This window comes from Crocodylus siamensis, chromosome 2 (genome assembly GCF_052110815.1).
Source record: "Crocodylus siamensis isolate JL-2025a chromosome 2, ASM5211081v1, whole genome shotgun sequence".
In the NCBI taxonomy this organism is placed as follows: Eukaryota; Metazoa; Chordata; order Crocodylia; family Crocodylidae; genus Crocodylus; species Crocodylus siamensis.
Genome location: NC_143396.1, coordinates 183,579,869 through 183,594,857, shown reverse-complemented (window position 1 = coordinate 183,594,857; position 14,989 = coordinate 183,579,869). Strand labels below are relative to the sequence as shown.

General features: G+C 48.3%; 1 protein-coding gene across 1 annotated transcript in view; it reads left to right on the top strand.

Moving 5' to 3' along the window:
* The first annotated feature begins 1,053 nt into the window (after positions 1-1,053).
* Positions 1,054-14,989, top strand: part of TMEM86A (transmembrane protein 86A) — a 47,178-nt gene continuing 33,242 nt past the window's right edge. The window contains exon 1 of the mRNA XM_090032539.1: positions 1,054-1,222. Within this exon, the coding sequence (XP_089888665.1) occupies positions 1,202-1,222 (21 nt within the window). The 5' untranslated portion in view covers positions 1,054-1,201. The remainder of the gene's footprint in view (positions 1,223-14,989) is intronic.

Genomic DNA, 14,989 nt, shown 5'->3' with positions numbered 1-14,989 from the left:
TCCCCTTCCCCTGCTTTCTGCACCATCCTGTTCTGCCTGAACTGCGGCTCTTTCTGCTTCCTTCCCTGTGCGCCCTGCCCAATGTACTGCTTTGCTTTCTGCTTCCTACCCTATCTGCTGCCCATCCTCTTCCCAATCTGCTGTGCCACACAGAGGCTGCTATTACCTGCACGTTATCTGGGTTCATCAGTCATCTGGCGGCCAACACACACAAATGGACAGATCTGGGATCTTTCCCCTGGCCTTTCAGCACCGATGACCAGGGTTCAGATTACACTTTGACTGGGGCGGATGGGAATCCACATAAAAAAATTAAACTGGTTCATTGATTAACCTAAGTGAAGGAGCAATCTGATTGGAGACCCCCTTCTCCAGGTTATGATTTTCAAATCTTACAGGGGGGCTTTGGTCTGTTCTGGGACTCAGCCCCTCCAGCTCCTCCTTAATTCACACCCTGCTGATGCCATATTCTAGAATTACTTGCCACTCTTGGAAAAGATGAATCTCTCCTGTCTGAAAATGAGTGGGTTTGGGGAGCCTGGGTGTCAGGGGTCTCTGATCTGATTGCTCCTTCACTTAGGTAGATTTGTTAATCAGTGAGCTGGTTTAATTTTTTTTTTTTTGCAGACCCCTGCATACAGCGGATCCAGGATGCTGAGAAGGGGGTTCTGGGATCGGGCAGATGAGGTGCAGTTTGACCTTCAGTTACGGTGGAAATTGGGAGGACGCGGGTACAAAAATCCTAATTCTGTTGCAGGCTCTGATGTCATGCCTAGGCGCCAGTGGCCCCAGAGGTGCAGGTACCCGTGCTGGTGGCACGCGTGCTGCCACCTACGCTTGTGTGTTCAAACCGGGCCGGGGCGCGCAGGATTTGCTGCCCGCGGGAGGGCTCGCCAACCCCCGCCCCCGCCCCCGCCCCCGCCGAGCGGCAGGTTGCGGTCTGCCGCGGGGAGGGCTAAAGAGGCAGGAGGCTGGAATGGGGGCGGGGTAGGGGCCCGCCCCCCTCCTCTCTCCCGCAGCGCATTCGCTGCGGCCTTTGTGACGTCACGCCGTTCTAAAAAAGAACACACAAAACAATCGGCATTGAGAAAAATAGATACACTTCCCACCCCCTGTTTTGTTTTGATCCTATTTAAAGGGAACCCGGCAGGCACACGGACGGGAACCGCGCTTCGGACCGAAGCCTGCCCAGGCTGAAGACATGGTGTCCCCGGTCACCGTGGTGAGTGCACGGGGGGCTCTGCGGCCACGGCACGAGCCAGCGGGGGAGAGCGCCGTTGTCTCCACTGCCGGCAGCGATCTGGACCTGCACGGATGCGTGGCGGGCAGGTCCTGCCTGGGCTGGGGGCATGCGATCCTCTGCCCCGGCAAAGCGGTGCTGCCTAGGCAGGGTCGAGCCGACTCTCCATCAGCTTGCTGCTTCGGCGAGGGCGGGCGGGCGGGGGGTAATAACAAGGGGGCAGAGTCTGATTCCTGTCCGCTACCAGCTTCCCCTCGCCGGCCGGGCTGGGCTGGGCACTAGCAGCAGCAGGATGAGATGGGGGCGGGGGGGAGACAAGTCGCTGGGATGAAAACATTGGGCACGTGATTAGGAAGCGTGACTGTGTTGCCTGCCCTGCTGGGGTCCAGCCGGGTGCGGAGCGCTGGGGGAGGCGAGCTCAGCCCGGCCCGGCCCGGGGCACCGGCCTGGTGCTGCGGGGGTCCTGGCCTTGCCTGGGCGTTGCGGGGCTGCGCTTTGGTGCATCTGCCCTGGCCTGATGCGGGGGAGGTGCAGGGATGTGGGGCAGCTGCTGGGCCGGGGAGGGGAGGTTGTAACGCAGCCTTGGCCACTCACCGGCACCTCCCCCAAGCCGCGGGAGATCCCACAGTCCAGCCAGGATCCCCCTTCTCGCCCTGATCAAATTTGTTTGGCAGGGGAGGGAGAAAGAGAGGCTGTCCAATCCGGCTCAGGTACTGCAACAGTTTTACCAGGGTGCTGCAGTGGTGCTGCCCACCTGTCCCTTTCTAATGCCCAGCTACTAAAAAGATAGTCCTAGCCTCTGTCCAGTTAGAAGAGATAAGAAAATCCTTGGTACAACCAGCTCAGCGGACAATGGTTTTTTAAAAAAAAATATTTCTGCCCTTGTCTCCTAAACACCCTGTTGTTATCCATGCAATATTCACAGTGAAATGAAAGACAAGGAGCTTTGTGTACCACCACTTTAAGTGGTATGGATAGCAGTAGAAAAATGGCAGTACAACAACAAGAACTAGAAACTGTCTCGCATCGCCCTTTCTTAACAAGGTTATCAAGAATGCACTCAAGTGCTTAGGTTGCTCAAGAAGAAAAGCTTTCCCTTAGGCAGGCTCTGTTCTTTTTAAAAATCCACTGTTAAATGTTAGTATATTAATGTAGCACAATTACTCATAAGATTGATTACTGCATCACCGTACCAGTGATCTAGGATGAGCGTCAACTAATAGTCTAGTTTTGGAGGCAGACAGGAAGAGAAGGATTACAGCCCTATCTTAAATTCAGAGGAGCAAGAAAAAAATATCTTTATAAATGGAACAAAGCAGCTTGCTAATAAAAGGGCAAAAATCACACCCATGAAATGCAGCAAGATTTGACCTAAAGAATCAGAAGTCTGAAAAACAGTTAAAGGTTTTCGGGTATGTCCTTGTATCATCCATCTTCTTCATTAGTACTAGCAGAAGCTAGTATGATGCCTCACTATTTTCCTTTATCCCTTTTCTCTTGGTAGAAGGGAAAATTCCCTCCCCAAATTATGGCAGCAGTTTTGCCAGAAGGAGAATTGAGGTATTGGCTCCTTTTTTTACAATATTAATTTTAGGAGTGAAAACTCCCCTCTGCTGATATGACACATTAAGATTCTGATCAAAAGTAAAAGGGGGAGGGAGATAATGTTGCAACTCTTGCATTGTAGTCACTTTTATTTAGAAGTACTTTCCTGTGTACTCCAGCAGACAGGGCTGCTACAATAGACGGGATGCTATTTTCCTGCTTTGCTGGATCTTTTCTCTGGGATTCTCCAGTGCCTTTCCGTCAAGATCAGGACAATCATAAGTTATAACAAATGACAGTTTCAGGAACCAAAGCCTCTGAATGCTGTATAGTCTGTTCTGATTTTCTTTGCTAGAAGCCTCTAACTCTCCTCTCCTTTAGCTTTCCTGGTTCCCTGGATAAAAATTGTTTGGTAAACTCTTTCAAAACCAAACTACTGTGTTTGTAATTTTTGTGTGGCCTTTTGCATCATTTCAATGGCTCTGTGCTGTTCTCATCTGAACACTCCATTGCCTACTTTCTCCAACTTCCTTGATTTGACGGATTTCCCTGCCTCTCCCTCCTTGACTGGCAGTAGTGACAGCTGAATTCCCACAGTCATATCAGAGAAATTTCAGTGGCCTGAAGCCTCTCCTTGAGACCTGCAGACAGAACGGTGCCAGCTCTTGGTTCTGCAGCCTGAATTAGGGACGTTGATGCTCTGTATTTTTTTTTTTTTTTTTTGCTTTGGCCATTACCAAAGTCTTCAATGGTACAGCGCTGTAGTTATCATGGTGAGAACAGATTCTCATAGTGATTGCTCTCAGCTCTTTCCTAGACAATTTTTTGAATCCTAAGTGTTTTAACTCTTTAGTCCCATCTGTTCAGTAGACTATTTCCCCCTCCTCAAGTTCTCATGTAACATTATGGAACAGCTGCTGTTGAGAGAGCAAAATCTCCTCGACCAATGTAAATAACTTTTCCTTTTTTCCCCCACACTAACCCAGCAGTAAAACAACCATTTACTAGTTATGCTTTCATTATTTAAATATCTTAGTGTACATCTTTGGGACCCTATGACCCTCTCCTCCTGCTGTGAAAAGGAGTCTCTGGACGTCATATGTGCACATTTACTGGTACCCCGTGCTGTCCCAAGATCATAGGAAAATTAGGGTTGGAAAGGACCTCATGAGATCAGCTAGTCCAGCCCCAAGCTTAAGGTAGGATCATCCTGGACTAAACCATCCCAGCCCAAATGTCTGTCCAACCCTGCTTTGAAAGTTTCCAGGGACAGAGATTTTACATTGTCTCTAAGTACTTTGCTCCAGTACTTGGCCACCCTCAGTCAGAAAGATCTTTGTGATCTCCAAGCTAAATTTCCTCTGCTGCAGTTTGAGGCCATTGCTTCTAGTTCTGACCACTACAGCTGTAGAGAAAAGTCTGTGCATCTCCACCCTCTCTATAATCATCCTTCAGGAACTTGAAGACTTACTCAGTCCTCACTCAGTGGGTGCATCTACATGTGCGCCTGATGGTGCAGTTGTTACTTATTAAAGCAAGTACTGACTGTGCAGTAACTGCTGTTACTGCATAGTCCCAGCAGTGCATGGGTCGTTTCCAACCCTACTGCACAGTGGCCACAAGCTTGTGTGGATGCACCCAGTCTTCTCTTCTCCAGACTACATAACCCCAGCTCTTTCAGCCTTTTCTCAGAAGTTATGCTTCCCAGGCCTCCAACCATTTTTGTCTTTTCCTGCTGGACTCTTTGTAATCTGCTTGCATCTTTCTTGAAGTGTGGACCCCAAAACTGCACACGCACTTTGGAGGCCTCACCAATGCTGAATAGAGTTAGAAAAATCACTTCCCTGTTCAGGCAACTAAAAGGGCATGTCTACATGAGACATGTATTGACTAGCTGCACAGTAAACAGCTTAGTCTATATGTGCACTCCTACTAGGCTGGCATAAACAAAATGTACCCCACAGCAGGATAATATTTGTAAATACAAATATTTACAGTACTACCCTGCTGCAGAGTAAAAAAAACCCAAAGCAGCACATGTGTAGACACTGGGGGTCTAGCTGGGGCACAAGTGTGCTTCAGTTTGGGGGCAGCCTGCTGGCTAGCCCTGAACTGGAGCACCCTCGTTCCCCAGCCAGGTCCTCCACAGCATGTTGAACAGGGGAGCAGCCCTGGGCTGGCAGGCTGACCCCCCCACGGTGGGCTCTCCATCAGCCGGGGCTGTTCCACCCTGGCTCAACTTGCTGCAGTCCCAAGTGCGTGTGCAGATGCACACCTGGCAGCAGTAAGCTCCAGAGCTTAGTGCTGTGCATTGCTAGGGAAGTGTAGATGTGCCCAGAATGTTGTTGGCTTTCTTTTTTCCTCAGAAAGAATATACTTTTTATTCAGATTCAGTTTATGGTCCCTCAAGTACTTCTCTGTGATGCTGCAGCCTAGCCAGCATGTATTCATGTATAGAGTGGTTCTGTACCAAATGCAGGACTTTGCACTTATCCCACATTATTCTGATGCCCACATAAGTCTTGCAGCACCCTATAATATATAACTGTTGGCAAGAGTCATCATCTGTCACCGATTACACTCTTGTAATATTTGACAGGTGCTCCCTCCGTGATTGTCTTGCACAGTTCTTTGTAACGCAGTCTGACTAGGTTTCTGGTTCATGAGGCAGCTTGAGCTAGTGTTGAGCTTGGGCACCAGAAGCCAGGACACTCTAGTTTTGCAGATTTGCTACGGAGTCATAGAACTGGAAGGGGCCTCCTGAGTCTCCAAGCCTATTCTGCTCTGATCACAAACCACGATGTCATATAATACCCCTCATGGCCTGTTCAAGCTCCATCTTAACAACTAGACTCCTTAGATAAGCCATTATTTCTGTTTTGCCGTTTCTCTCTGTGAAACAAGGATAATGTTGCTTGATTCTCACAGGGCACTTGTGAAGCTCTGTGAAGATAATTCATGTCAAGCAGTGGCTCCTTTAGCAGAAGAAATGTACAAGTTTACACATTCATTAGCTATTAGAGCTGGACCATTAGCTGATGTGGCAGTGGCTCGTGCTTCTGAGGTTCAGTCTATGCATATAGGCTGATGCAATGTGTAATCTTTAATGTACAGAAGAGAGCTTTGCTGTCCCAGGATGCAAGAATCTATATTTTTATATATTACTGGATATCTTCATGTTCTGTACAGTTTTCAAGACAGAAAAGGCACCTATACATGTACATAAAGGTTGCTGTGATGCGCTGTAATTACAATGCATCGGAGAAGACTCAATTAATCAAGTCTGCTGGAGTGTGGTAAGTACAGCGCTCCAGAAGACCCCAGTGTCGCGTGCATCAATGTGCCTGCACTGAAAAATGGTGGCGGGGGGCTCATTAACTAAAGCTCACTTGACAAGCTTTAGTTAAAAGTGCCCCCACTGCCATTTTTCAGTGCAGGGACACTGATGCATGTGATGCTCTGGGTGCTTTTAATTAGAGCAGCTCTGAGCTGCTGTAATTTAAAGGGCCTCTCACCTCCCAGAGCATGTGAGTAAATGCCCAAAAGATTTAGCTGAATACATTTAAAAAATGAAATGAAATAAAATAACCTATCAATAGTTGCACCAGAAACAAGCAAGCATTACCCTGCAAATTTAAGCGAGTCCCTTCACTGTGGCACTTACCATCTGTTGATAACAACCACGCCTGTGCTGATCCACTACCTTCCTGTTTTGAAAAGGCCAATAGCCAAGCCACTCTGAGCATTTCCATTGTGCTTTACATCAGAGGTAGATATTCTGAAGAAATCACCAAGACAAATAGATGAAAGGATTTTTAAGTCTATTCTTTTCTACCCTCCAGTAGTTTGCATTGTCAGACACATTTTAGAGACTCCCTGCTCCCCTTTCCCCACCCACCACCAAATCATTATGATGCACCTGGCAGGCTCATTCACCCCTTTGCTATAGATGCATTGTTACATCACGAATCCAGATAGGTTGCAAGGTTCACGCAGTCCTTGAGCATGAATTCTGCTCTTTTGTTTCTTGAGGGGAATCTTTGAGTTTCAATATCTCAGTGCATTTGCACTGTCCCTACAAAAGCAGGATAACTTCCCTGATTATAATACAATTGCACATGGTATAAGTTTGTCTCAAACAGCATAAGTGAAATCTCATATTTTGGGGGGAAAAATCTTAACTCAGTAAATAATCAACATATTCCATTCCAGAATCCCAAGGACTTTACTTTTAAAGGCTAATGAATCAGAGTGGTCCAGTTACAAGCTCACTAAAGCCCGAGCAATTAATAGGCAGAGATGTAATTCAGAAAGGACATACTTCAGTTAGGAGGGCAATGGAATGAGTCCAAACAACATCCTGTCCAATTATCATTGTTCCATGACTGACACCCATAGAACATGGAGCACTTTAAGGTTTTCCAAGCAACATACACAGACTTACATCTTAAAAGGTAAATTGCAAAGCAAAAAAAAAAAAAGTGTTCTGCAGTTTTTCTTTCTGATGCATAATGAAACCTACTGAGATTTCTGCATGAAATATCAGATCGTCAGCTCCTTATGTTGGATAGATCACTGGTAAAACCTGAGGAGAACTAGAGTGGTGATGGGCCAAGAAGCTGGAACCAGAGGTGCAGCACTTTCTCTCTACAGCAGTAGTTCCCAACCTTTTTTTCCTCCCCGCAACTCACTGCTGCAAGTGGAGTGTGGCGGCAGTGGTGGTGGTGCTCCTGGCACGCAGCGTGGCTTGTTTTTTTGTGTGCAGCACTGCTGGCATTGCCCCCAGTGACCCTCGTTTGGGTCATGACCCGGGAATGGGAACCACAGCTCTGCAGTGAAGAAGGTATTAAGTTAAGGCGGTCACCATTCTAGTCCTTCAACAGGGTTGTAAACAAAAAACTCAGGAGTCTTTTACCTTTCCTTCATGTTGTATATTTATATAAGCAGTTCCCTATTAGTCATAGTTTTTTATATGCATGTGTAGGTTGTAATATGCTAAGCTAGCTGACTAGTAGGCTGAATGATGTATCTTCCTTCACTAACCACAAAGTATTGGGACCTGTTGCAAAATCAGATTAGCTTGGAGTAGTTTCAAAACACCTTGCAATGCTGGTCAGGTCAGGCAAAAGGATTATACCAGAACAGGGTTTTCCTCCTGCTTAAGGTAATAATCTGTGTGCAAGAAGTGCACCAATATAATTGGTTGCATATCATATCAGAACCGATAACAGGAAAATTAACATTAAATCGGCAATTGGCTTTTTTTGGCTGATAATGTCACTGATAAATGCCGGGTGGATGTGCGCAGCCACAGCATGCACGTGGCCAGGAATGCAGCCTAGCAGCTTGGAGATCAGGGTCCCGCCAGTTGGTCTGTGGGTGGTGTGGGAAGGGTACAGGGGAGGGAAGGGGCCTGCGGAAGTGATTAGAGGCCCCCCGTGGTGAAAGGGAGGGAGGGAGTGGCACAGGGGCAGGTGCTGCTGAGCTAGGGAAGTGAATGGGACCATGGTGCTGAGAGTGGGAGGGAGCTGCGAGTGGCTCGTTCAGGGAGCACAGGAGATGAGTGCGGGGTGCAGCTCCCCGCCACTGCCTGCACCCCTGGGGGAGGCGTGAGGGGCATGTACCCCCCTGGATTTGTGCTCAGGGTGAGGGTGGGCTGCCTGCTGCAGGCTCAGGGCGAGGGGCTGTGCCAGCCACTTCCTGGTAGGGGGCCTGGGCCAGGGCTGCACTTGGAGTGGGTGAAGCAGGCTGGGCTCACCGGTGTGGTGCATGCAGTAGCAGTGGCTACAGGGAATTTTGGGGTGGTTATAGCCCCCCAAGCTCTTCCAGTGCCACCCCTGCTTGGGGCACCAGGGCTTCCAAGGCAAAGGCAGCAGGGGCAACACTAGGGAGGGCTTGGGGGGCTGTAGCCACCTCAGCTTCCCTGTAGCCACCTCACCTAGCACCACTGCTGCCATGTGCCCTGTGTAGCTGAGCCCAGCTTGCCCCTGTCTGCTCTAAGGACAGCCCCAGCCCAGCCCCACACTGGGAAGAGGCTTATGCAACCCCTGGCCCTGAGCCCACAGCCGGCAGCTCACACTTGCCCCATACACCAATCCAGGGGGGCACATGGCCCTCATGCCTCACCCAGGAATGCATGTAGTGGCAGGGAGCCACCCCCCCGCTTTCACCCCCCCAGACAAGCCACCTGCATCTCCCTCCTGCTTCTGGCCCCGGCATCCCATTCACTGCCATGGTTGGGCAGTGGCTGCTCCTGTCCCTGCCCCATTCCCTCCCTCACTGTGGGGGCCTCAATCTGTGCCCCCCTTGCCTCTTCCCTCCCATAAACTTACAGGCAGGAGGCTTTTCTCCAAGCTGCTGGGCTACATTCCTGTAAATCAGCTATCAGATTGGTATCGGCCAATATGGCAGGTTAATAATCAGCTATCAGTATTGGCCAAGAAGCTCTTTATTGGTGCACCCCTACTTTGGGCAGAATATACCAGATGTAGCCATTGATGATCTGCATAAATAGTAGAGCTACCTGACATTTCTCACTCCCTACCTTTCTTGAAGTCTCCTAAATGCAGCAGTCTGCTGATGAGGAAGGAGTTTCCTCAGGCAAAGCTGGACAACTCAAAGTTTGATTTGTAACTACCAACATTACCACAAAAGGGTATTACTCAGCAGAAAAAAATAACCCACTGTAAATAGGAAGTGCTTCTCCACACATACTATAGGCTCTTCTCATCTAAGTGATGCTCCTAGACCATGTAAGAAATGTATAAGCTGCACAAATGCATATTGCACTGTACCTCAATATGCACCATACCACACATTGCACTCAGAAATGACCCTAGCAGCAGTCAGTTACCCAGTACTGAACCCCATACTGCTAGTGCAGTTTACTGAACTACCTCCACACTCCCTGCAGTGACCACAGATGCATTATAAACCACCTGCAGTAGAATCACCTTGCAAAGAATCAGATCCTCAGAATTAATGTAAATCAAAGCAAAGCTCCTCTGAATGGAAAAGGAGTTGCAGATTTAGACCAACGGAGGAGCTGACCCAGAAATGGTACATGGTCATCTTATCCTAGCCTCTTGCCGGATCTACTTCCAATGGATTCCTCAGTACTATTCATTCCATTCAAAGTGACCCTAGTTAGGGGGCTCCCACTGTTTGCTCCGAAACACTGTCACAGCACACTGAGAGCAGTTACCCTGCTATTTCTAAACAGTTTCAATTCTAAGTTTTACCACCTTCTAGCCTTGTAGGCCCTTACACAGTTTCGGAGTCTCATCCTGCCCAAACCTTCTCTTCTCTATTGTGCAGTATTAAAATTCCTTAACTAAATGTGACTAGGCTAGGGTTTTGCACAGTTTTTAGCTTTTTCCTCCAAAGGCAGCTGGCAGTTAGAGATGTACCACAGAACTGCACTACTGGGCTCTGGGCTGGGGAAGGGAAGGCAGGATGCCAACTGCTCTATATCCAGCTTAGCAGCAGAGCGCACATGCCCAGGGGAGGCACAGCACACTCCCTTCCCTGGCATCCAAAAGGAAATGGTGCAGTTGTGAGGAACAGCAAGACCCATAAAGAATAAGGATGTGAAGAGAAGAACAAGAAGTAAGACCCACTGGGGAGGCTTTTTCCTTGCCATGGAGTCTTTTTGGTGTCAGAAAACAAGACAACTAAACATAATGGGTTAGATGGGGAGTACATTTGCTTACTAGATATTGGCTATTTACATCTCCATCCGAGGGTACTGAAGGCACTGGCCGACATCATTGCAGAGCCACTGGCGGGAATATTTGAACGCTCGTGGCGCACGGGTCAAGTCCCGGAGGACTGGAAAAGGGCCAATGTGGTTCCCATTTTCAAGAAGGGGAGGAAGGAGGACCCGGGTAACTATAGGCCAGTCAGTCTCACCTCCATCCTTGGCAAAATCTTTGAGAAAATCATCAAGGCTCACATTTGTGAGAGCCCGGCAGGACAAATTATGCTGAGGGGAAACCAGCATGGGTTCGTGGCAGGTAGATCGTGCCTGACCAATCTAGTCTCTTTTTATGACCAGGTCACAAAACGCCTCGACGCAGGAGGAGGGGTGGATGTCGTATACTTGGACTTCAGGAAGGCCTTTGACACGGTATCCCACCCCATACTGGTGAACAAGTTAAGGGGCTGTGACTTGGATGACTGCACAGTCCGGTGGGTGGAGAATTGGCTGGAGGGTCGCACCCAGAGAGTTGTGGTGGATGGGTCGGTTTTGACCTGGAAGAGTGTGGGCAGTGGGGTCCCGCAGGGCTCGGTGCTTGGACCGATACTCTTTAATGTCTTCATCAGCGACTTGGACGAGGGGGTGAAATGTACTCTGTCCAAGTTTGCAGATGACACTAAGCTATGGGGCGAAGTGGACACGCCGGAGGGCAGGGAACAGCTGCAAGCAGACCTGGACAGGTTAGACAAGTGGGCAGAAAACAACAGAATGCAGTTCAACAAGGAGAAATGCAAAGTGCTGCATCTAGGGAGGAAAAATGTCCAGCACACCTACAGCCTAGGAAATGACCTGCTGGGTGGCACGGAAGTGGAAAGGGATCTTGGAGTCCTAGTAGACTCCAAGATGAACATGAGTCGGCAGTGTGATGAAACCATCAGAAAAGCCAATGGCACTTTATCGTGCATCAGCAGATGCATGACAAATAAGTCCAAGGAGGTGATACTTCCCCTCTATCGGGCGCTGGTCAGACCGCAGCTGGAGTACTGCGTGCAATTCTGGGCGCCGCACTTCAAGAAAGATGCGGATAACCTGGAGAGGGTCCAGAGAAGGGCCACTCGTATGGTTAAGGGCCTGCAGGCCAAGCCCTACGAGGAGAGATTAGAGAAACTGGACCTTTTCAGCCTCCGCAAGAGAAGGTTGAGAGGCGACCTGGTGGCTGCCTATAAGTTCGTCAGGGGGGCACAGAAGGGAATTGGTGAGTATTTATTCACCAAGGCGCCCCCGGGGGTTACAAGAAATAATGGCCACAAGCTGGAGGAGAGCAGATTTAGATTAGATATTAGGAGGAACTTCTTCACAGTTCGAGTGGCCAAGCTCTGGAACGGGCTCCCAAGGGAGGTGGTGCTCTCCCCTACCCTGGGGGTATTCAAGAGAAGGTTGGATGTGTATCTAGCTGGGGTAATGTAGGCCCAGCACTCTTTCCTGCTTATGCAGGGGGTCGGACTCGATGATCTATTGAGGTCCCTTCCGACCCTAGCATCTATGAATCTATGAATCTATGAATCTCTTCTTATTCTGTAGCCACTGGCACCAGCCTTAAGAGCAACACTTTCTAGAAGAATAGCATTGGTTTTATCCCATCTGTCCTAACACTTACAGTTTGGCATGGGATCCATTACTGGAAGCTGTGTTTAGCTCATGCTTACTGGTTATGTCAAGCTCCCTTGCTGTCTCTGTGGCTTGGGTATTATTTCATAGTTGGTAGGGTCAGAAGAGACCTGAGCAGATCATCAAGCTTGGAAATAGCACCCCAAGAGTTTAGTGAAAGCTAGACATCCAACTCCCTTCAATGCCTTTGAAATCATGAAGAGTAATTCTGTAGAAGAGAAGGGGCAGCACTGGTAGCAACTGCAGTAGAGAAGGCTCAAGTAACTACTCTCTGTGCTGACATTTCTGCCATGACTACTGTTCATGGAGGCTGTTTTCCTTTTCCCCACCACATGTGTTGAGGAGACAAAATGAGGTTTGGAAGCATTTTTAAGCCCATTTATAATGCAATATGATGGGATGTTTGCGTCAGGGCAGTTTAGTTTGGCAATGTTTTGAACCACGTTACAACTGTATTTGAAGCCATGCTTATACAGTGGAGCCATGCTTATACAGTGGTTATACAGTGGAGCTGGTCTCTAAAGTATATTGCTGATAGTGTTCAAGTTGTGTTAAACAGTAGCAGAAAACAAAGTTATCAGTACCATTTGTGCCCTAATACAGCCTTTCGGGGGTGCCCACTAAACCGCTCAACTTGAACTCACAAGAGCTTCTGGTTCTGTTGATATAGCAGCCATTGCTGCGGTATCAAAGAGCTTTCTAACAATGAGCTAAGCATCCCTTTCTCCCCCCCCCCAACAGTTTCTTCTGCCCTTTCAAAAAGGGCTTACAGCTCTACTGGCTATCTCTGCAGAAGAAAATCCTGAGCTATAACCCTCCAGCAGTATTACTACTACTATATTTTCTCATATCCCACACATCTTGTTTTTCAGAGGCACAATGTATGAAAACGGATTTTTTTAGACTTATGGCCTAGAGCAGTGAGGCTCAGGGTTTTGGCCCTGTGGGCCAGAACAGTGGCACAGGGCCGATCCATGGGTTCAGTCAAGACCTACACAGCAGGATTGGGCTCTGGGGCCTGACACCTTTGCCCCAAACACTGGGATTGGGCCCTGGGGGCCTGGCACCATCCCCACCCAGCTCTGAGGGTTGGGATCAGGTGCACATAGGGTCCTGGGGTTCCCTTGGGTTTGGAAGTTTTGCAGCAGGGGAGTGGTGTCGCTGTTTCCCCCCCTTTCCCTCCTTCCACCCCATCAAATTTCCAGACCCTTGGGGACTGTTGTGGGCCAGAAGACATTGCACCATGGGCCAGATCTGGCCCACAGGCTGGGGGTTGAACCCCTGGCCTAGAGCACCCACCACAGTACTACATAGCCAACATACCATTGTTGTGGGGTCAAACTTGCCAAAAACTGGTGCCCATTTGAGTGGTTGTGAAAGGGTTAACACTGGCTGTGCCCCCTCCTGTTTCCTGTCAGGGGAGAGCACTGGCAGTCATCTTGTAGCACAGAGTCTTTATCTTTCACAACTCCATGCAGTGAAGCTTTGATGAAGAAAACCAGTTTCCCCCATTTTTATAACACCCCCCATCCTCATTTTGGAGTGCTGATTTTTGAGGACGGGGTACATGTAGCATGCAAGTAAGGAAGGGGTGCATGTAGCATGCAAGCACATATAGCAAGAATGAATTTGACTGGTGGTGAACATATGTCCCAAATTCTCATACAGCACCTTCAGCCCACATCCTGATGGTGTGGATTATGGGAAGTATTCTGTGGGTTTTGTTGCAACTGGGAAACATAAAGAACAAGGCAAACTCAGGAAAAGTGACTCTGTGTTACTGAAAAGGCGTCGTGCTTCATGTTTAAAGAGGCTTTCTCTTTTAGTTAGGCTTCACATCAGGATTGCTAAAGGGCTTTTCAAAATATTTCCCTTCCTGATAAGTGGCTTCTCACCCTTTAAAATCTTCCCCTCCCAGCCCGGCTCCCCCCCCCATTCATGATCTAGCAATTCCATGCTAGTAGTTGTAGGTCAAGTCACAGTGGGGCACGCATGCAGGTGTAAAACGTGCACTTATATATAGCACTGGACAACTTTCTCATGAGAAATGGGAAATAGGCTACTGAGCAGGTGAAAACATGGCCAGACAATGATCGTCACAGAAAGCAGGTCTCTGATCTCTCTCCACTGACGAGCTGGGTGTGCACTTCTCTTTTGGAGAAGCAAAATGAATCAAATATTTTTCCCCATCTTAAATATTTGATAGATAAGAAGCAGTTAAATTCCTTCCATAATGTATCAAGCTTTGCTCAGTATAGTACCTGAGGGAAAAGCACATTCTCTCTCTCTCACAACCCAGGTTTTGTTTTGATCGAGTTACATATCATTGACACTGCCCCTTAGATAAGTCCTCAGCTCCTCTTCCTCACAGGAGGGAAGCCATCAATGAAATGTTTGTACAGGAATCATTACAAGTCAGCAACAGTAACTATTATTGCCATGCAGACTGCATCTCGCTACAACTGCATTTTTTGGTAAGTTAATTACAAAAAATGTAAGCAATGGCAAAGAGAAGGAACCACTAAACAAGACAGTGGCAAGTGTGCTGGTTATAGTCACTAGAACAGAGCTAGACAAGCCATACGGGTCATGTAAATGCCTTGCTTCCCAGATCCTTCAAGCAAATGCTACTGAACAAAGCCAAATATATTCTCTTTGTCCTGGAGGAGGAAAAAAAATGTCTATTAGTTTTGCTGCTTAGATTTTTCACATGGAAAGATCCTAGTTGTGGTGCTTAGTTGTGGTTTTCAGGCTACAGGTCATGGCCAGCATGAGAAGGAAGAGAACAAATTGTGTGGTTTTGGAAGCCCCAGCAGGTGATGGCCAAGTACGTTGTT